We start from the raw sequence: 23,377 nt of genomic DNA, 5'->3' as shown, positions 1-23,377 counted from the left end.
TTAACGTGGCCCAAGTAGTAAAGGGGTTCTCTGCAAACTGACTATACCACTGATCTGCTAAGCCATCCAAGGTAGATTGGAAGAGTACGTAGGCATCTTCTCGGTTGAGCCCATGACCTCTGCAAAGAGAAACAAACCTCCAGGCATGGTCGTCAGCATCCTCTGTGGAGAGACCCTTGAAAGTTGGAAAAATAATATTCACCTTAGCTAGAATGCTTGTGAACTCGTCCATGTGTGTCTGTGCAAGAGCTTGTTGTAACACAATGGATGAGAAGTTAATTGATGGGGGTGACGGGGGAGGTGTAGAACTGGTTGAGGGGGAAGGTAGGGGTAATGGGGTTGGACTTCTGCTTGGCAAGAAGGGTTGACGCTTATTGTGGTAGTACTTCAAAGAACTTAATAATGGGCTTTGTCACTCTTTTGACTGCCTTGTATGTGTCATGCAGTAACCACAAGCCCACCCAAGCCTTTAGCACGAAGACCTTTACTATTGCACACTGGTTCAGACTCCACTAGACCAGGGCGAGTGACTAGACCTCCTAGTTAGACCTGGACGAGAGACGACTAGACCCACCCTATTCTGGCTAGACCTGGACGAGAGGACTAGACCCAGCCTAGAGACTACTAGACCAAGACGAGAAACTTAGACCAAGACGAGCCAGGACGAGTGCCTAGACTAGCTGAGTTGGACAGACCAAGCTGGACTAAGCTAGTCCAGACTAACAGAGGCGAGAGCTTAACGAGCTAGCTCCTTGACCTGTAGGCACAGTGGAGTGAAACTTCAGTTGAGGTCCCACCGGGCGTGCCAAAAATGAGAGCACCTGTAGCGGAGATAATGTGTTGTGCCCTGTGTAGTGGGTGCTCCTCAGTACAATGTGCGTGATATCTCACTCCACAAAATGAAAACACAAACACAAAAGACAAAGAACACAGTAGCAGGGTCACTAGCACGGACAGGCAGTTAGTCATAGTTGGCCACTAGACGGACTCTCTTGCCGGATCGATGACACATGGCGAGGATACGGGTGGTGGTCCACTTGACATCGAGGTCAGTGCACCACCACCACAGTTCAGAGATATGCTTAGCTGGATTAGATATTGGTGAGCCGTTGGTAGCTCTTTATGGTTGTATATATCCGTAGCTGTTGGGTTTTATGTATCATCTACTTTTGTGTGGTCAGTTGTCTAGAGTCTCTCATCAGAGTTATACACAGCACGTCTGCACCATCCCTGCACAGTTAAGCCTTGACACCCCCACTGTACCTATGGGATCTGGGTTGGAGCTGAGTGCGCTGCATTGCCAGAGTCTGTATCGGTTTCTTTGAGTTTGTCGATGTTCGCGTTGTTCGGGATTTGTTGAGTCATACTGTTCTTGCTCTGTTGTTCTTTGTCTTCTATGTTTGTGTTTTCATTCTGTGGAGTGAGATATCACGCACATTGCACTGAGGAGCACCCACTACAGAGGGCACGACGCATTATCTCCGCTAATAACCATAAGCTACGTAGTACTCAACTGTTTGAGATTAAAGGTAGTATGTGGCTCTCTACTAGCATATAGGTTGAATCCAGCCTAATTTAAGCATATTTTAAACTTACCGTTGCGGCCCCTGCTCCCATTCCGCTTTTTTGGGGCCCTCCCATTCCGGAAACATTCCAGAGGCCCCCGTCCGCGTTCCGTGTAACTTTGTGGTAAGAGGGACTTTACACAAGCCCCCTCGCCTGCCCTTGGAGTCCTCCATCCGGCTTTCCCTATCACCGGAAGAAAAAGCGAGCCTTGAGGCGGAGGTCGCCCGAATTCAAGCAGCCTCTGTTATTTGCAAAATTGCCAACACTTACCCCAGTCAAGGGGAGATTCCAGATTTGGTGCAGGCCCACCTCTTGAGGCTGGCAAGCTTATCGATGTGCAGATCCTTGGCCAAGGCTACTACCAGATAGAGTTTGAGGGGCCAGAGATGGTGGCCGAGGTACTTCAGATCAGTCCCGTGGCTCTCGGACTTCCGAAGCAACAGACTTTCTAGTTTCAGTCAGACAATCTTATTGCCTCCTTTATTGAGTCCTTGAGAACCGTTGTGATAGTACCGCAAAAGTGGCAAGTATACCCACTATTCAGGTTCAAGCTCCAAGATCCCCATGCCCTCACAAAGGAGATACTACTGATGATGATTGGTATTGGTTGGATTAGATAGACAACTGAGTACTCAGGGCTGCCAACTCAGTGTTTTATTTTCCGGATGGGACATATGGCAAAGACTTGTCCTCGCTGGAGACCTTGTTCAGCACACCAACCCTAGGCCTAGCTGCATCAGCTGCATGGCCAATAGCATATAGCTACTACCCTAGCAAACCCCTAGCCATTCACCTCCACAGCACAACATGACTAGGGTTGGAAGGAGGTACAAGACCGTTGAGGCTTCCAGGTGTCAACAAGCGGGGAGAGAAATTGATGGGATTGGTCGATGGAAAGTGTTTCTAGTTGCATTAGGACCCAGGTCTTCATATTCTCTCATCACTGAGAAAATCGCGATTTTTTTTTAAAATGTTTCGCTTGGGGGCGTTTCGCCTTCGAAACGAAACGTTTCGGCATTTCAGGCCTTTTGCATTTCAAGGGGGCCTCAAACACATTTCACAGTGACACTAGCACTTCCTCTTCATGACATCCTTGCTTATGCGATCTCAGTCAGAGACGAAGCATCTCTTTAATGGTGCAAGCATAGGAGAGGAGAGAAATCCAGTTCTCTAGAGGGCAGCCATAGATGGCTAGCCTCGAGACATGTAGATGTCTCTCTCTAGATCTGGGTTTGTGTCAGGATCAGGAGCATCTTGGGGTTGGATGCCTTTGTCGAGGCCGTGTTAGTGATCTCGTGTGCAAGAGCAGATGGTAGTAGCAGTCATAGTTGTGTGTACCTTGGGTCTATCGATTGGGGCATGTCGGCCGATGGTCACTTGTTTTGGCAGTTTGTTATCAACATGGAGAGAGCCTTTCCCATCTCTCTCTCTCTCTCTCTCTCTCTCTCTCTCTCTCTCTCTCTCTCTCTCTCTCTCTCTCTGTGCCAATTTTGAGGGGTACTATCATTTATGTCTAGGGCCAGAGAAAGAGCTACACTACACACGTCACTACCCAGTGTACTATGAGATACGAGGCCGCTTCCATTGTCTGTTCAGAGAGGGTTTTGGACCATTTTCTAGAGTCATGAGATATGAGAATCAGAGATGTCTTGGATTGTTTCTACTAGAGCTGCGCAGACATAGAGAGAGCTTGTTCATGCCACGAGACGGGCACTACGTGCCAACGGAAAAGAACAGACTGAACAAACTTTTAGCACTTCAATAACAACTAAACCAAAAGAGATAGACGACACAGGGAGTGGCGGAGTTCCACCCCAAAAGAGCATTGGCCCCAAACCTTGGCACCCCTTTCAGTATTTCTTTATAATACTTGAACTCGGTACTCGTACTCACGCTCTGCACCCACCCAAAATAGTGCCAGAGAATGAGCCCTCTGCACATATTTAAAGGCCCTTGGCCTTGAAAAGCATTCAAACTCAAAAGCATATGGGATCTGCAGGTTGGTTCCCTTATTCAGTGGCTTGACACGTCAACAATTTGTGACACCCCACCCTTCTTGAAAGAAAGTAATCGTCCGCAATTACAACATATCTGCAAAACAATTCAAGTTAGCTCAAAAAATTTTGAGGGTCATTCTGAGGAACATTCCGAGGGACAATATGAGGGACAATCAATTTTCTCATTCCAAATCAAAGCTCTTGATTTCTTGCGTCGTTGGCTTCCCAGAAGAATCTCATCCAATAAGGAGTCTCATTCGAGATTGGAACTCGATATCTTGGGTCGTTGGTTTCCCAAAAGTATCTCATCCAATAGGAGTCTCATTCCAGATCGGAACTCTTGATATCCTGGGTCGTTGACTTCCCAGAAGTAACTCATCCAATAAGGAATATTCAGTGGTTGGCACATCACAATGCAACACAAATGCTTACATATGCATGGTACAAGACACAATGAACAGCGCCGCTCAGCACTCCCCCAAGACAGACGGTCTGCAGTTTGAAGCTACTCAACAACTACCTCATCACTCCCCCCGCAAATCGTCACAAACAAATGACGTGGCATGACCACCCGGGCAGGACTATACAGACAGACAATATGGATGCTGACGTGGCAGAGACCATACGGAATCCCGGACTTTGCGTTGATGTGGCAGCTTGTATGGAATCCCGGAATTTGCACTGACTAATGACGTGGCAAACTGTACAGATTTCCGCAAAGTGCGTTCATTGCTTATGGCAGTTTGTGGAACAAGTTGCTTTTGGGACAATTGCTTTTGAGTTTAGAAGCTTTTGGGGCTTTGCTTTTGGGGCATCCCTTGTAAGACTAAATAGATCCAAGGGGCCTCACTCTTCAGAGCATCTGGACGCAAATTCTAAGAGCAGAGGACCCCGCAGGTGTTGTACTTTGCTCAAGCATTAATATAAAAATAAATACCGAAAGGGATGCCAACTTTTGGGGCCAATACCTCTGGGCATGGAACTACGCGGAGCCGTGTCGGCTCAAATTTTTAAGTTGTGAAGTATTTTAAGTGATTCTTTGGTGTGTTGTGCCAGATTTTCGACTTGGGGTGTCCAAGTCTGTGACAGTGGTATCAGAGCACAATTGATTTCTCTTCTACTAGGAAATCTGATCCTCTTACCACAACACACATGGATACAAATGACGAACCCTGCAAAAAATCAAGCGAAACCTCTTGACGCTTCTGAAACAGGAGGCAGCACGGGAAATTCGAATAAACCAACAGACCCAGAGTACGGGGCCCCTCGGTCCATGGGGTATCAATTGATGGAGATGCAGCGTAAACAACAGGTTGACGATTGTGCAAAGAAGATGCTTCAGTTTGCAAAGGATCCCCAGTATGCCAACTTTTTGACCCGACACCCGATTGATGAGGTGCATTCCCATTGGCAGAAAGCCATCGATTCCTCGATAAAGTCAGCCCTCAAGAAACCTCCTGTCCCACGGATGTTTACTGAAGATGAACTTGAGGACGTTGTCAAAAGACTAGTCAATCAATTGCTGGGGGCAAAGAAGAAGCAATTGAAGAAACGCAACAAGGGAACTAACTTCCCTAGTTACTTGGGCCGAAAATCCCCTTTTGTGTATGCAAGGAAACAAAAGAAGCATGTACGTTTTGAAGGATAGTCCAGTTCGTCCTCATCCTCTTCTGACAACTTGGACAGCTCATCCTCTTCTGACTCGAGTGATGAGGACAAAAAGGGCAAGAAATGACAAAAGGACCATACGTTTTACTCAAGAAGGAAGCAATTTTACAGGGCCAATCAATATGATTTTCTCGACGACAAGGGCAAAAAGACCAAGGAATTCAAAGAGGGTGAACAAGCAGTAAAGTTTGAATACTATTCAGGGTTTCGAGATGCTCCCAAGGCTTTAGCCTTTATCCAACAATTTGATATAGCATTTTCTAGAGGCCGCTATACAGAGCACTCCAAGATTAGACGGGCAGCATCCTTTTTGAAAGGCAATGCACGGACATGGTGGTCCACTCTTTTGTTAAGAAAAGAAGCACCGACAAAGTGGCTGAAATTTAAGAGACTCTTTATTTCTTCATGCCTCACTCAAGAATACGAACGGGACGTGATTACTGACTGGAATCATCTTCGGATGGTCAAGGCAGAACCCTTGGATACTTACTGTGAGAGATTTTGGGATGTTTTTCTACATGCTTCATACTTTAAGATCAGTTTCAAGCAACAAATCGAGCGGTTTTGATGTGGACTTTCCAAAGAGATCTGAGATTACTGCCTTGAGCAAAAGTCCGAGTCCATACAACAATTGATGGAACATGCTAAGCGGGAATTTTCTATACATTCGAGTACCTTGACGTATCTACCAAATGAACCTTCAACAAGTCATAACAAAAGCAAACGATAGAGAGATCTACGATATCGACTGACAGAAGAACAAAAAGATGAATATTTCAAAGCGGGAAAGTGTTTTGAATGTGGAGAACAAGGATATATCTCTGCACGGTGCCCCAAAAAGGCACAAGAATGAGGATGACAGACATATTGAAAAATAGAACGGGGTGAGAAGATGCTCGTTCCAAAACAGATATTAGATAGAAAATTATGGATGACCTAGCATTATTTTGCTTTATGGATTTATGAATAAAATAGGACTTTTTGAAGATGACTTCGATTTATATATGAAACTAATGTTTTATGGAAGATCCTACTATTGTGAGCAAATAACAGGATCGAACGAGATGATGATGATTTTGGAGCAATGAAACTCCAGAATGAACCTGATTACGAAAAGAATCATGAATTTTGAATCATGAGTAATGATTCGATGGAATTGTCGTGAGCGCATCAACAATTCCTGCGGGATCAGATACCCACACAGCTAAAACTAAATGATTAAAACACTCCATTCAGTATGAACTTAGTGTCTGATTGATGGATTGAGTCCCCGGAATTGATTACTCGCACATGACTGTGCTCGAGTGCAGATGGAATGATTGACGAAATGACTGCAGCATTTCAGTCTCGAGAAATCTATGAACATGATCGCAATATGGGATTAGTTAATCCGACATCAATGAGATCCGGGATGGATTTAGATGCGATTACTGAATACATTGCCAAGAATCATGGTCCTAGATCAGAACGAAATCCATGGACATGATCGCAATATGGGATTATAAACCTTCATAAGTTCAGAATAGTATGAACTCACGAATTATAAGAGGGAATAAAGCGCTCATAAAACTATAAAAGCAAGGGACACAAGAAAAGAAAAGAAAAACAAAAACAAAAACAAACAAACAAACAAACTCAATCACTTTGTTTGCTACAAAACAAAACTAGATAAAACAAAACATTATTATCTTTATTAAAAAATTTAGAAAAGGCATGTGTAAAATAAGTTGACGCAACGTATTTGGCTTAAAACAAGTACTCAACTTTAAGCAAAAAAAAGATAAGACATCTTAAAAAGTTAATCCTAGAAATCAAACTTCACACAACAACTTCTAACGAAACACGTTCTTAAGTCCTCAGGTGAGCTAAATACGAAATCGAAAAATGAATACTACTACAAACCTACGAAGAGCAAAGAACCAAACTTGACAATATGTGATCTCAACTTCGCTGCTTGTCCAAACAGGAAGAATAAGATTATCACCTTTATCATGCATAGCTTGGACAACAGCTATGACATCCCTACTCACGTCGTCAGTGCCCAAGAGTAGGTGCAGGTTTATATAGAGGTCATTCATGCTTTGAACGTACTCTACAAAACCAATGAGCTGAGTTTCTATCACCCTCCGAAGGTGATGGGCATACTCAGCCATGATAAAGGCTAGCATTTGTCAAGCTATATTAAAAATACTAGAAGCGCTAAAGATCAAAACAACAACATAAGGTGTTATTAAGTCAAACAATAAGTGGGCTTTTTAGCTTCCCACTTCTATTGAATTTACTACTAATTATCTTGAACATTCCAAAGGAAGAAACATTAAAAATAAACTTACTACGATGCAAAAATGAACGAACGTTTTTCATGATTCTTTTGAATGAGTATCCTTTTTCAACTAGTAAAGAAATAAGATGGCAAGATTGAGCAACAAAAGTAGATTTACTCGAACAAAGACGAGAAAATCTAAATAGTTGAGAGCAAATGACACCATACTTAGCTAAAAGAGAAATGTTCGAAGAAATGTGAGGCATACGGATGATTTTTAGATTGCATATTCTGGTTCAAGGCGCTTATCATAGATATCTACTTCTAATCCCAAGGGAGTCTGAAAAATCTTAAGGTCTAAAAAGGCACAACAATCACTATTTATGGTACAGTTAAGTTCACAAAACTCCTTGGGATAAATTCCTCCGCCTAAAGAACTCGAATTCAAGTACATAAAATCTTGAAAAGAAGGAACGTCAGGGACAAAAAGATCATCTACAAAGCATCTTACATTACATAACTTGTGCAAAAATATTGGGCAAGTGTTAGCAAGGACAAGACGCTCCATAAAATCAAACTCATAAGTAAAAAGATAGAAATTAGCAAGAAAAACAGCATAATTGGTACCCATAGGGATACCAATTGTTTGCTTGAAAAGAGAGTCGCCGATGGTTATATATAAATTGTCCAAAAGAAAATCTAACCAAGATATGATGTCAATGTCATCTACAATCCTGGTGAATCTCTTTCTTCCTTTGTCTACATCTACATTCTTATTTTTCAGCCATAAGAAGTCAAAGTTCATGGACATGATCGCAATATGGGATTCGCTAATCCGACATCAATGAGGTCCGGTGCGGACCTATATGCGATTGCTAAATACGTTGCCAGGAATCATGGTCCTAGACTCTATGTGATATGATTTGAATGTGATGTGATGTGACGTGACTGTTGTCTTTGTACAAGTGCTGATTTGTGTCGTCTAGTGCGTCGGTACTTAGAGTCAGTGTCTATTGAACTGGTTTATTGCTTATGTCTGATTTTGCAGGCGTAATCGAGGGCAATTATAATTCTTTCGAGAGTGGGGTATGTCACAAAAAGATGACGTGGCATGACCACCCAGGCAGGACCGTACGGACAGACAATACGGATGATGATGTGGCAGAGACTGTACAGAATCCTGAACTTTGCGCTGACTGCTGACGTGGAAGACTGTACGGAATCCCTCAATTTGCGTTGGCTGATGACGTGGCAGACTGTACTGATTTGCAAAGTGCGCTGACTGCGTATGGCAGTTTTTGGAACAAGTTTCTTTTGGGACTGTTTGCTTTTGAGTTTAGAAGCTTTTGGGGCTCTGCTTTTGGGGCATTCCTTGTAAGAATAAATAGACCCAAGGGGCCTCACTCTTAAAAGCATCTGGACGCAAAGTCTGAGACCAAAGGACCCCGTGGATGTTGTACTTTGCTCAAGCATTAATATAAAAATAAATACCAAAAGGGGCGCCAGCTTTTGGGGCCAACACCTCTGGGCACAGGACTGTGCAGGGTCGTGTCGACTCAAATATTAAAGTTGTGAAGTATTTTAAGTGATTCTCTCGTGTGTCGTGCTAGATTTTCGACTTGGGATGTCCAAGTCTGTGACACAAATAACCTAAAAAGGTTCGAGCCCTGAGTTCAGAGGACTGGTACAACCAAACGCTCCCCAGGCATCCCGTCTACGTCGTTCGGAGGTTTTCCAACATACTTCAAAATGCTCCCCAGAGATCCCGTCTACATCATTCCGAGGTTCAGACAATACCAAAACAGCATTTCTCACTACACCAGGGAGTAATTCACCAAGCATTGAAACCATTATTCAAACGAGACAGGTTCAAAACAGATACCATCCATTTCAAACAAATTCCAAATAGGATCACCAAACAAGTTCTCAAACAGATTCAAACTCAGTTAAGCTCGAAAAGACGATTGGCTTTCCATCCTAAAACCTGCAGAAAAATTAGGGTTAGATTTCTTCCATAAGGTTGTAGCACCATGGTCCATATAAGTGGTGATGATAGTCTCCAGGCATAGCAATCACACTTGACCTCCAAGGTTATTAGTTCGAGAAGAGACACCTGTTGAAAGATGTCCAAAGACTGCAAGTTGTAATCTACTAAGTTTTCCGTGGCAAGTATTTTAGGATACGCCACTCTGCCAGAAGCTGCACTTCGAAGGAAGATGTCAGAAGCCATGTAACTTCGGACAAAAATTTTCTTGAAAGCTTGCCAAGTCCTTGGAGTGTGCGGCTTGGTAGCTGTAGACTTCCACCATTGCATCGCACTGTCTCTGAGAAAAAACAGCAGCTTGAAAAATCCTTGATCCATCTCTTGCAAGTGATCTTTATGCCTTATGCCTTGTAAGACAGAGCGATGAAGACAGGAGCGCCCCCAAAGCGAGATGAAGTAAGGGTGGGAGTGGCTAATACGTCCAAGGTCGAGACACAAAGCTTTTTTTCTAAAATTCCTATAAAGCTTAGAAGCGCCATCTTGCTCCGTCTCCTCTTTGGTAGGTATGCTTTCAGAAAAGCACACACCTGAAGCTCTGATACAACTATCATGAGACAGCTACCACGAGCCAACGGAAAAGAATAGACTTTTAGCACTTCAATAACAACTGAACTGAAAGAGATAGACGACACAAGGAGTGGCGGAGTTCCACCCCGAGAGAGCACTGGCCCCAAACCTTGGCCCCCCTTTCGGTATTTCTTTATATTACCTGAACTTGATACAATGCCGATACTCACGCTCTGCACCTTTACCCAGAAGAGTGCCAGAGAATGAGCCCTCTGCACATATTCAAAAGCCCTTGACCTTGAAAAGCAGCTACATAAATAGCATTCAAACTCAAAAGCATATGGCCTAAAAAGCTGGCGCTGAGAACTGCACAACGTAAATCATGAAAATCCGTACAGACTGCCACGTCAGCAGGTCAGCGCAAAGTGCGGGCGTCCGTACAACTGCCACATCATCAAGTCTTTACGCAAGAGATTGTGAGTGTGTGTGTGTGTGTGTGTGTGTGTGTGTGTGTGTGTGTGTGTGTGTGTGTGTGTGTGTGTGTGTGTGTGTGAGAGTGTGTGAGATTGTGAGTGTGTGTGTGAGTTTAGGTCTCCTGGGCCCCATTGGATGGGGTCCCATAAGTTGGTGGGAACTTCTTTTGCTGCTTCTGCTTCTAGGGTTTAGGCCCTCTCGACCGGGATCTACGGGTTGGCTCCGTTCTTCAATGGCTTGACACGTCAGCAATTTGTGACGGTTGAGGACATCAAGGGAGAGCCAATCTCAGAGACAGATCACAGACTTCTTTACACCAGCCAGAGGAGCAATCATCACAGCAGATCTCAGATCCCACTTACACCAGAGGTATGTTGATTGATCGAGCCATTGAGCTAGGCAGATCCAAGCGCCCACGACCACGAGGGGGCATCACATCATCGACGGAGGTGGCAGCAGAGGATCCAGATCATCCTCGCTCGACATGCGAGACGACCTGTCAGAGTAATGACCATGGAGGATATTGAGAAGATTCGGCAGCAACCGATGAGGGATCTCATTTGAGCTTGACCCGCCTACCTCTGATGATTTGTATCTCATTTGCATTTGTATCACTAGTGATGTGTATCCATTAGCTAACCCATTATATCAACCCTAACCCCTCACCCCTCCCCACCTATTTTGTTTCAGCTTCAGTTTTTTCAGCTTTTTGTATTTTCTGTACTCAGACATTATATCATATTCACCAATTGTAACTTTTTGGTCTCATAGATCACTTTGGACTCTTGAAGACGTTTATATAACATTTCATTTCATCTCTCTCTCTCTCTCTCTCTCTCTCTCTCTCTCTCTCTCTCTCTCTCACTCTCATTTTCTTAGATGTCCTGTCTCTTTCTACCTCAATGATCTCTCTTCTTCACAGGTGCCTTGTTCATGTATGTGTCATTGCAGATGTTCTCTGGATCGTGTCGGAGTGGATCCAGATCATCAAAGTCAAGGTGTCCACCGGATCACACGCCCCAATTCTTGTCTTCGTTGCATCTTCCGCTGCCTGTTTTGACACGAAAGAGATCTAGGAGATGTCCCGGGATCTCCTCTCTCTCTCACACACACACACACACAACAAAAACATAAACACACACACAAATAGCTTTTGACCTTTATGAAAGCATTCCTTCTCAGAAAACTTTTTAGAAAACAGTAAGATACTTCTGATTCATAAGGCACTTTGTCTAGAACGTTTAAGGCAACCTTCTTGAGCAATAAATCTGAAAATTCTAGCAACAAACGTGAAATTCCAAGCTGTATCCATGCACACCTTCCAGGTTGAGATGATATTTGGGCAGCCATTCAACGCAGTTAACAAGATCTTTGTGACCCGGAAGAGTCCAAACAATTTCAGCCCTCTGTAAGAAACATGCAAAAGTTCAAAAAAGATGAACCATACAAGATTCGTGATGATTACAAACTAGCAAGTAATTGTCCGTAAATAATATATAATACACATACCATATGTTTGGCAAAGTTTTCTGCATAATAAAAACAACAAACTTAATTGACTTAACTTCCTATATACGTCTTTTGCTTTCAAACTTCACACAAATTTTTGCTTTGTTAAAATGCACACCCTCTATTTGCTCAGCTTCTTTTCTAAACTCTCATCGCACGACGCAGCCCCAAATCTTGTCAAACAGAATGGACGTGGACACGAGAGCACGGATAGAGAAAAAGGTGGGACCGAGGGAGAGAGAAGACGTCGGGGAGACAGAGTAAGAGAGAGAGAGAGAGAGAGAGAGAGAGAGAGAGAGAGAGAGAGAGAGAGAGAGAGGCTCTTCTACAGGAGGTTTTTATAGAAGATGCTTTATACACACCACTGGACTTTGTGGTTTTCGCCACATCACCTAAGGTAAATAGAGCTTTGGGTAGATTTGTGTAGACTTGATCACAATCCAGATAGCTACATTTCACCATCTAATTAGAGTATCTTTATGCCTAGATGTATCCTGTGGTTTGTTTTGGATTTTTCACCATGATCTCATTGTATATCTTTTAGGGTTTTTCCCATATTTCTTGTTTACGAACCTATTGTCTTTAAATGTAATGCAAAGAGGTCAAGCCCCAATTTTATTGCAAAAGAAAAAACAAGAGAAAATGCGCGGGCAAGAGAGAGAGAGAGAGAGAGAGAGAGAGAGAGAGAGAGAGAGAGAGAGAGTGGGGCACAAGCCTTGCAAGGCTGACTCGGAAGGGAGTACAACCGCTTCTCAATTAATGATACCTGCCGCGCCGTGCAGCACAGCGCTGTGCGTGGGAGGGCCGGGGGAGGGGGGGGGGGGGTACTCATAGTGGACATAAATAGTAAGACCAAGTCGATGAAGAAGCTACCATGGACACCCCAGCAGTTGCAGACTACTGGATACACCTCGGATTTGCTACCCTCAATTTTGTACCTTAGAAGAATGTCATCTTGAGCATCGGTTGCCTTTTAGAAAAATTGAGTTGTAGACCACACTACTTCCAAGAATCCCCATTCGTGAGCTGTGAACACATCACGTCCAAATACTCCTAGATAATGAACTCAACCATAGTGTTTTAAATATGCCTGATTGGTTCCCTGCCAAATGCAGGTACCTTGAATGCAGGTACCTTGAACTCTCACCCACGGGTTCAAACACTAGTAACTTGAACTCCAACACAAGGGTCCAAATTAATTATAAAGAGCACTTCTTGCCCCTCTCTGCCATTCACAAGCCTCTCTCTAGCTGAAGCTAGTGGCGGCAACTCCCCCTTGACTAGAAATCTCGTGTCGTGGCACGATGGTCGCCACCACGTGTGCCATGCCAGACCTCATGGTACCGAGGCAGCTAACTGAGTACTAGTACTACCATTCTTGTCAAGCTTGCCTTTGCCTTTGTCCTCTAGCGAGCTAATATATTTCCTTGTGGCTTCACAATCTTGAGCCAAACAATTTACCGGTTTCCTTAGAAACCATGGTTGAGCATAGGCCGCTAGCTAGGTGTTGGTTGATCTACTTTCCATAGCCGATGGTTGGTTTTGGTCGTTGTTGTCGCGGGCGCTCGAGCAAGGGGGGGCCATACTGAAGTTGCAAGATCTAGAAATCTTTGGGTTCCTTCTTGCCCTCCAGGTGGTGGTCGTAACAATTCCACCAAGCCACTTCGCCCTAAGCCGATTCTCTTTCACACCTCTCCTTCCAAGCCTATACAACACGCCTTTGGGGCTTTTGTAAGCCGCCTTCCCAAAGCCAATCCTTTCCTTCCAAGCCGCTTCTCAAATTAACACTCCCTTAAAAAGAGGACCTCCCTCAAGGAAGAACGCTCGCAGGTGCTACAATCCCCCCCCCCCCTCTCTCTGCTGCGCTACACGTAAACCAGTGCCCTGTCCTAGCCTGTCGCACCGCCGCTGCCCTCAGCCAGGTGAACTTGCATTGCCCCCTGCAGTCCCTCCGGCTCGTTTTCCAGCACCCCACCCTCCCCAAAGCCCGCCTCCTCTCTCCCTAGCTCTTATTCACTTAAAGTAAGGGCGTCGCCTTCCACATCGCCTCAGTGTTTGGTCTCGCCTACACTCCGTTCTCGTTCGCCATTGTAGCAGCAGACACAAATGGAGGATTCTGCTCCGCCACAGAGGGATTGGACGGAAGCCCTCTCGCCCAACTCCGCGGAACCCACCATCCGACTTGCTCTTTTGTCGCCAAAGCAAGCGAGCTTAGAGGCAGAGGTGGCGCACCTTCAAGCCACCTTTGTTATCTCCAAGATTCTCGGCACCAGACCCAACAGAGGGGAGGTGTATGATCTCCCCAGGCCCTCCTTTTAGCAGAGGTGGGCAAGATCATCGACGTTTAGCTTCTTGGGCGCGGCTACTATCAGATAGAGTTTGAGACTCCGGAGATGGCGTCCAAGGTCATTGCGATGAGCCCCCCGGCCATCCGAGCAATTAGAGCTCATTTACAACAGTGGCACCATGGAATCGATCAGGCTACTGATGTTCTAGTAGAGGAGGCAGACCTTCCCTCTCAGTCTGCTTCCCAGGCTTGAGGAGAGAGCACCTCCCGCTCCTTTCCAGGATTGGTTCAGAGATCGGGACTGTCTTGGAGACACCTCGCACGGTAGCCTCTGTATCTACCAAGGCAGCTGGCATACCTACAATACACGTCCTAGTTCGAGACACCCACACCCTCCCAAAGGTCGTTTTGCTACCTCGTGTGAGTGGTCGTTGGCTCTGCCAGAGTGTGGAGTATTCGGGCCTCCCGAATCAGTGCTTCATTTTTCTCCAGATGGGCCATCTAGCGAAGGCCTATCCATGGAGGAGGCCCCGAACTTTGGCACAGACCCAAACCCAGCTTCAGTAGATAGAGACACAGGAAGCTCAGGCAGGTTCCTCCTCCAAGCCTGGTGCCGAGGAGGGCTGGTAGCAGGTCTGTGGTCAATGTCGCCAAGGACCACTACACCAGTTCGACCCCCCTATGATCGTCCTGCACCACGCCAACAGCAGTGGGTTTCCCACAGGGTACTGTTTCGACCCCCTAGGGTAGGACAAGGACCTAGTTCCACCCTCCACCTCAGCTTCACCACCATCAAACCCTCCTCCCCCCGTGCCACCCACCGCCCAGCCTCCATCTCCTCCACCACCCCCCATTCCCCCAGTTGCTACCCCCTCCCCTCCCATTCTACCCACTAGCGCCTCCGCTTCATCATCCTCTCCTACTCCTGCCCCACAACCAGCTCAGAGGATAGGAGCTTCATCGTCTGCTAGGAGGTCTCTTGGCAGCACTGAGGGCCGCTTTTCAAATTTTGGTCCACCTCTCTCTTGGTATGCACTTGACGGCAAGGCGTCAAGGCTTCGTGGATGAACGCCCACTTGAAGACTCAAAGCTTGGAGGAAAATCTCTTAGGAGAGCTTGCCATGGGCGGATGGTCAAGAGGGTGCATTATGGTCAAGCATTGGCGGACCCAAGAGCATCTTCCTTTCCCGTGTTTTTCTTCGCATAGGGGTCCACTCTTAATTTATTTAAGAAATATAGTATCTATAGTTTGAAAATAGGATGGCCAATAATGAAACCAAAGTCAACAAAAGAGGAGGGAGGGGCCTCCTTGTCTCCTCTCCCTCTCTCTCCCTCAGCCCACCACATTTCTCTCTCTCGCTCTCTCTCTCTGACCAACAAAAGAACTCTATCTCTCTCCTACACACACACACACACAAAAGCTGAAAATAGCCAATTTTCAGCACACACACACGCGCACACACTCTTCACTCTCACTCTCATGTTTTCCCCAAGCTCTCCATGGCTGAAACTTCTCTCTCTTTCTCCCTCTCTAAAAATCAATGGTTCTCTCTTCTTCCTCTCTCATGCACACACACTTGCACGCACACATACGCATGCATAAATACACACCTCTCTCTCCCAATGCCTCTCCCTCTCAGGCACAATTACCCACTCTCTCTCTCCAGGCTTCCTATATCTCGAATCAGCCATAAAATGCGAATAAGCTTATTTTCAGCCATACATACTTGCATACACTTGCGCACACACCGCCTACACGCACACGCACATTTTTCCTCGCATAATCACCTCCAAAAAATCTTTCAAAATTAGCCCATGAGTAAGAAAAAACAGATTTTCAGCCATCTCTCATTCATATACTTGCACGCATACGCACTCCTCGACGAAGATCTCGACAAGAATGATGGCGACCATGACGACGACAACTGAAGCGCACGAATACGGTTGCAGACAATCTAGAGGCATACTTGGAAGGACATCACATCACCAATTGAGCACAACGGGTATATCGCAACCCGCTCGCACAGGCCTTTGGCATCGTCTTGAATGGCACGACCACTTGTAAATTTCTTGTTTACTCTACCTATCATCACCCTTACTTTTTTCCTGTAATTTTTTTTATAAAAAAAAATTCATTGTATATTCTCCTTCTCTCTCTTGCGGTGGCCACCCACCGACTAGAAAGCATCTAGCCTGCATCATCATCCCTAAATAACGCCAAGGCAATGGTCTTCCTAGTAGGGTCGAACCATGTGCCAGGGCCCTCTTGTCTGGCATTAAAAATTGCAAAAAAAATCCTCCTCTCTACCAATATAAGGAGGGTTAAAGGTCACTCTCAGGACACAGAGAGACGATTACCAACACAAGATCATCACACACCATATGCATTTCACGTAATAATCATGCACTAAGGGGGGAGTAGGCAAGCACTTGAAGGCACCTAGGACAATGATCGACAACTCCATTCTACTCTTGGGCATTCCTAGCACTTGTCATCGCTCACGATGTTGCCAGCGTTCCTATCCTCATGATGTTTCCTATACTAATCTTACCGCTAATCCACTAACCTTCTAACTCTGGAAATTGCCATGCACCATATGGCGGTCCGTACTCCTTCACGCATGCTCTACATCACGAGCTCTCTCTCTCTCTCTTTCCCCCCTTTCTTGGATGTTGGTGTAATCTCCAAACCACCATTGTAAGTAGCATTAAGAAAATAAGTTCGATCTCCTCATGCTTGTATGTGATTCTCCATCTCTCCCTAGCTGTCCTGATTCTCCATCTCTCCCTAGCTGTCCATTTGGGATTATGCTCGCCAATGTCTTTGCAAGTCACGTTGTCAAATGCCTCACACTACAATGCCATCACTAGCCAGCTACCCCTGTCAAACAAGCTATGACGTAGACCACTCAGATGTGCCATGCATATCACCGTGTTGAGTGTGCTCCTCCTACTCCATGTATTATGAGTGTTTCCTCATCGATTGTGTGTCATTCCTATCGTCTTGGCTGTCTACATTTGTGTCCTAGCCGCATCCCAAGCTAGGTGGTGCCCCTATTGTGTACCTCCCATGATGAGGCCATTGTGCATAGTCTTGGTGTAGGGGCCACCACGTCTGTTTTGCACTTCCGCCTCTCAACGCTTTTGGCACGAGCTGCCTGGCAAGAAAGGAGCAGACTTTCCTATGGACCTCCCCCTATCTTGCATAGATCGCTTCTACACCAGTGACCACATCTGTGCCACTACGAAAATAAGTTGAAGATCAAGACAAGTGACAAAGAAGTAACAACTGTGTTAGAAGTCTCTAAGATAGAGAATGCTCACTCTCTTTTCTGTGAAACTTCATCAACTACATGGGAAGCACTAGAAAAAAAAATTGGAGTTAGGAAAAAGAAGAGCAAAGTGAGCTTAAAAAAAGATCTATACACATTAAAAATAGAACATAACGAAGATATTGCAAGCTTGGTCAATCGCCTTAAAAGCATGACTACACAACTAGCTTATGTAGACACTGCAATACACGAGGAGGACAAAATTGCAGTTCTTCTAGCAGCCTTACCACCTAGCTTTGACCAAATAATGACCATCATTGAGGAGAAGGATCCAACACCAGATTTCCAGAATGTAATCAACTCTTTAATGTCTGAGTAGAAGCGAAGGAGAAATGCTACTTCAGGGGGAGAAGCTTTTGCAGTTAGCTCTAGTAACAAAACTTGTTTCAAGTGTGGCAAAGAAGGGCACATAGCAAAGGACTGTCTAACAGCGAAGACTTGCAACATTTGCAGGCAGAAGGGTCACCTTCCTTCCAAGTGTTTCAAAAAGGACAGAGGCAACAGTAGCAGAAATCCTAAGCCCAAAGTCTATTTGGAAGAAGAAGACAAAGATGAAGATGAAGAAGAAGGCCGCAATAGCCTTCTAGTCTACAACGACATTCTCTAGTCTAGCTTTTGTTTTGCCTTTCCCCTTCAATTGTATTTGTCTAGAGATAGCTTGGACTAGCTTGGTCTCAGTTTTGTACATCTATTTGAGAGGAGGTGTTGAGTGTCTCTTGGATTAGAGATAGTTTGTCTCCTCGATTGGGGATGGTCTAGAGATCGTTTGTCTCCTCGATTGGGAATGGTCTCCTAGATTGGAGATGTTCTTTCTGCTCTTAGATTGGAGTGTGCCAGAGATGTCAGTTTCTTCAGTTTCCTCCTAGTCCAAACCTCAAGGGAAGGATTGTAAAGTGTGAGCTTTGTCGTAGAGTACCTAGAGTATGAGTCGAGGAGAGAAAAGGTGGAATTATTCCACATGTATTGGTGCAAGGCTGTAGAGCTACTTAAAGCTCATTTCATGAATAAACAAATCCATTCTATTTTGCATTACATCTCTCTTGTTTATGGTGAGCTTGTGATGGCTTAGCAACTACTCAAGATCCTGTTTATGAGTCCAAGTTAATTGATCTTAGAACCTAATTCGCTTGAGTGATAATCTAGCCAACACACACTCGCTTGTGTGCACGATGTTTGTCTTTCATCCACCCTAGCTAGCACGATCCCATTCCCATCAAAGAGTAGAGTCAAAGCTTTACCCAACGAGTAGACGGGGTCCTGTAAGTTGGTCGGAACTCTTCTTTTAAAAAAATAGGCCACTCGACAAGACTTTGCAAGTTGGTAAAACTTCTTCTGCAGCTTCTGCTTCTTCACTTAGGGTTTAGGCCTCTCGACTGGAATCTACAGGTTGGCTCCGTTCTTTAGTGGCTTGACACGTCAGTAGTTTATGACATCAAAGGCAAGCTTAATGAGGACTACACTAGCAAAAGTTCTTTCCGTCTAGCAAATCGATGGGTCCCCCAACATGCTTCGGCTAGAGATAGGCATGTCAGTGGCAGAGAGAGCCAAGTGGAGCTTCCAATACTTACACGGTGGTCATAATTTTTTGAGCAATTTGGAGGTTTGATTGAGTATGTGCCTGGAAAAACTAACCCTATTGCAGATACGTTAAATCGCAAAGGATAGATTTTGGCTCTCGAGTCAAGATCCATAGTTTCTCTTCAAGGTGTGTCTTTTGACAGCATGAAGAACCAGTACACAGATTCCGAGTTTGGTAAGCAATGGTTGCAGGCTCTTGCTTCCCAAGGGCCTAGCAACTATCTCATTCGTGATGGTTTGTTATATTTTCGTCACCGTCTATATGTGTTGCCCTCTCTCAAGACAACCATATTGCACGATGCACATGACTCTCTCACGGGAGGGCACAAGGGAATGAACACCGCTTTGGAAAAAATAGAACGAGTCTTTTATTGGCCTAAAATGCGAAAACAGGTATTTCGTTACGTCACACAGTGCACTATTTGTCAAAAGGTAAAAGCTCCTCGAGATAACCAGCAAGGCCTCTTGCTTCCGCTACCTATTCCCAACGAACCTTTTCAGGATATTTCCATGGATTTTGTGACTAACCTTCCACCTAGTCTACATTCAAGGAACACTCAATGTTTGACAATTGTTGATCGTTTCACCAAGTTTTGCATGTTAATTCCTTGTAAGGCCACAATCACCGCACAAGATGTAGCACGGTTGTTCATAAAGCATTGGTACCCCCTCTGTGGTTTCCCAAAATCGATTGTTTCAAATAGGGATGTTAAGTTCACGTCCAATTTTTGGTGCGCACTCCTAAAATTTTGGCACTAAGTTGAATTTTTCATCTACTTTTCATCCACAATCAGATGGTCAGACAGAGATGTACAATCAGTTGGCTTTTGATGTTTTAAAGTCATATGTGCATGATTAGCAGTCTCATTGGAGCTCTCTCTCCCATTGGTTCAGGCTATTTTGAATGACTCTTTTTCCTTTGCCATTGGTCAAACTCCGTATGAGGGAGCTTTTGGTCGTCCGTTCCAGTCACTTTTGACTCGCTCCGTCACTCAAATCCCTGATGCCAATGCTGAAAGTCAGTCGTTGGATGAGATTTCTGAGAGTATGAAGCTTCGGCTAAGCAAGGCTCATGAGTCTTACTTATGACAGGCTAACAAGCATCGTCAGGATGTTTCGATCAAGGAAGGGAATTGGGTTTATTTAAGAATCATGAAGCAATGTCTTAAGCAAGTTGGAAAGAAGTGTCCAAAGTTGTCTTTCAGAATGTATGGTCCATTTCTTGTCATTAAAAACATAAATGAAATTGCAATTGCCTAACTCATGGTCAATGCACAACGTTTTCCATGTTTCTTGGTTGAAAGTGTTTCAGGGAATACCTCCGAAGGACATTTCGAAGATGAAGAACCGGAGATCATCGATGAAGCTGAAGTCATGAAGCCGGAGCAAGTATTGTTGCATCGGTTTCGCCATGGTTCAAGGAAGCAAGTGAGACAGTACTTTTTGAAGTTCAAGAATCAAGGAACCCACGAGGCAGTGTGGGTCGATGAAAAGTTTTTTCAAGATTAAGCCAAATTGTTGGAAACCTACAAGGAAGCCATGCAGATCGGTACATGTACCTCACTTTAAAAAGGAGGGGATATCACGTGCACATCTAACCCTATGTGCATGTGGACAAGCTACTTCACATCTAGGGTTCAGGTCAGCTTAGGAAGTGTTTTGGCACCCTTGTGAGTCTGTTCGCAGGCCGTGCATGTCCAGGCACTTAGATTAGTTGCATATCCTTTGGTTGCACACAGCATGATCATTAGATTACAGTCAATAGCCATCATGAGCATTTTACGATGCACAGAACCTATTTTCCCTATTTTAGCCATTTTTCACTTATTATTAATAAGTGACTTTGTTGGGAAACTGGGTAGGGCAAATCTTGCAAGTGACTATATAAGAAAAGCTAGCGCTAGCACTTTCTGGCAGAAGAGGCGGCAGGGAACCAAGTTCTGACAATGCACCTTCTCAGCAAGACCGGCAGGAAGACTTGGTGTTTTTCAGCCATCGAGAAAAGCCTAGCATTTTCAGCAATTGCAAAACAGCCCCAATGTTTTGCAGTTTGCAAATCAGCCTGGCGTTAGCATTTTGCAGCAGATTCCCTAACGTTTCTGCAGCAGATACCTCATCAGCCCTATCGTTTTTGGGACAGCAAATTGCCTCTAGCGTTTGCAGTTTCTTGGCAACAGATCCCCCATTTGCATCAGCGTTTTCAGTTTTCAGCAGTCAAACTCCGCACCGCAACCCCCAAACCTTGCAAATCTCACCTTCCTGCAGCAGATACTTGCCGCACTGTCAGCTCAGCCAGCGTTTACAGATTCAGCCCGCTATTTGCAGATTTCAGCATCTGCGTTTTCAGCGCATCATCATCGCGTCGTTGTCATCGCTGTCGTCACCGACGTAGAGTTAGAATTCAGCAGCTACAAGATTTGCAGATTTCAGTCCCTAGCGTTTTCAGATTTCAACCCATCTCGTCGTCGTCGTCGTCATCGTCGGCAAGACCATTGCATTTAGACCATTGTGGAGATTTGTGCATTCAATAGTAGACCTCTCTCGCCATAGAGAGTGGGGCCCTTGGAGGAGGAGGGTTTGACAACATTCCGGTGTCGTATTCTTCTCTCTTTCTTTCAATCTCAGCACCTTCATTCACAGTGTGTACCCACTTTGTTTGTGATCATTTGCACTCTCTCACTAAAGGAACAGAAGGCTCTCCCTTTCGTAAGTAAAAGGAACCCTTGAGCACAGTTCGGAGCACTCATCTTGAGCAAAATTCAACATTCACTTCCGCTGCATCTCTCTCTCTCTCTCTCTCTCTCTCTCTCTCTCTCTCTCTCTCTCTCTCTCTCTCTCTCTCTCTCTCTCTCTCTCTCTCTGTCTCTCTCTGTGTTGTGCTGCCACACCTCAGCCCCCCTCTCGCTCTTCATGTAGCCCTAGCGCCTCGCGCCCCCCCCCCCTGTTGGCCCGCCCCCCCTCGTCTCTCGCTCTCCCCCCCTTGCAGCCCCGCCCCCCTCACGCTCTCTCGCTCTCCCCCCTCTACTGCCACGCCCCCCCCCCCCCCCCCCCCCCCCCTCGCGCTCCCTCGCTCTCCCCTCCCCTGCAGCCCAGCCCCCCTCGCACTCCCTTTGCACCACCAGCCCATCGCCCCCCCCCCCCCCCCCCCCCCCCCCCCCCCCCCCCGCCTGCTGGCCCGTGCGTAGAGAGAGAGTTCGAAGGGAAATTAAGCGTAGAGGGAGAGGGCCCATACGTAGAGAGATAAGTGGGAGAAAATTTAAGCGTAGAGAGAGAGAGAGAGAGAGAGAAAAGCGTAGAGAGAGAAATTATGCCTGCGTAGAGAGAGAGAGAGAGAGAGAGAGAAAACATGCGAGCGTAGAGAGAGGAAAAAAAAACTGCACACGTAGAGAGAAAACCTGCGCGTGTAGAGAGGGAGAAAAAAACACCATACGTGCATAATGTGGAAACATGTACGCATAGTGTGGCTCCCGTTGGCGGCGATTAAGCATGAGGAAGCAGAAAGATAAGGCCGACCCCTTAGAGGATGCCATTCAAAAGTGCAAAGAAGAAATGACGGAAACCATTAGCAAGATGAACCGCAACCTATTGGACACAATAAAAATTGCTCGAAGGACACGTCTTGATCCAAGAAAGCAAGATAAATGCATTGGAAGATCGTGTGACGGCTCAAGATGAAGAGATTGCGTCACTCAAGAAGGATCTCGTTGAAGCACAATCAAGAAACACACTTGAAGAGGGAGAATTGCAACCCTCAGTAATAGAAGAACTAAACACGATCAAGGAGCAAGTACGGGCCATCAAAGAGGGAGAAGAGAAGCACAAAGAAATGACAACTTCTTGGGTGAATGTTATTACAAAGACTCAACAGAAGGCGGATGAAGCCGAGAAATGGATCGAGGTTGCCAAGAAAGGAAAAGGCAAGGAAATAATGTCCACGTCCACACCCACTATTATTGGTCTGACACTAGAGGAGGAGAAAAGAAGACGTGTGCGCGCTTTACATGTGAGAATTTGCGGCCTTGAAGACAAAGATAATGTGGACGAAGAGGTAAAAGAACTCATGGCTTTGATGGGGGTTCATGAACCGATGCACACAAGAGCTTGGAGAGTGGGCAACAAGAAAAATAGAAGCAATGGGGAAACCTCGAAAGA

At 45.4% G+C, this 23,377-nt stretch overlaps 1 protein-coding gene across 4 annotated transcripts in view; it reads right to left on the bottom strand.

Annotated features, from left to right (window-relative positions):
* The window catches only part of ELP2 (elongator protein 2), a 62,212-nt gene that overhangs the window by 25,906 nt on the left and 12,929 nt on the right, over window positions 1-23,377 (bottom strand). For 2 of the 4 annotated variants that reach the window (XM_086492612.1, XM_086492611.1), the window contains exons 2-3: window positions 11,838-11,925; window positions 11,418-11,570 (exon numbers count right to left, since the gene is read on the bottom strand). Coding sequence is in view for 1 of the 4 variants with exons in the window: in XM_086492609.1 (XP_086348735.1) it covers window positions 11,838-11,925 (88 nt within the window). In the remaining 3 variants the exon portion in view is untranslated. The remainder of the gene's footprint in view (window positions 1-11,417; window positions 11,571-11,837; window positions 11,926-23,377) is intronic. The other 2 variants (XM_086492609.1, XM_086492610.1) reach the window with 1 other exon arrangement.

This window comes from Adiantum capillus-veneris, chromosome 20, assembly GCF_014529385.1.
Source record: "Adiantum capillus-veneris isolate H3 chromosome 20, ASM1452938v2, whole genome shotgun sequence".
NCBI lineage: Eukaryota > Viridiplantae > Streptophyta > Polypodiopsida > Polypodiales > Pteridaceae > Adiantum > Adiantum capillus-veneris.
Note: the sequence above shows the minus strand (reverse complement) of the source record. Positions and strands in the feature narration are given on the sequence as shown.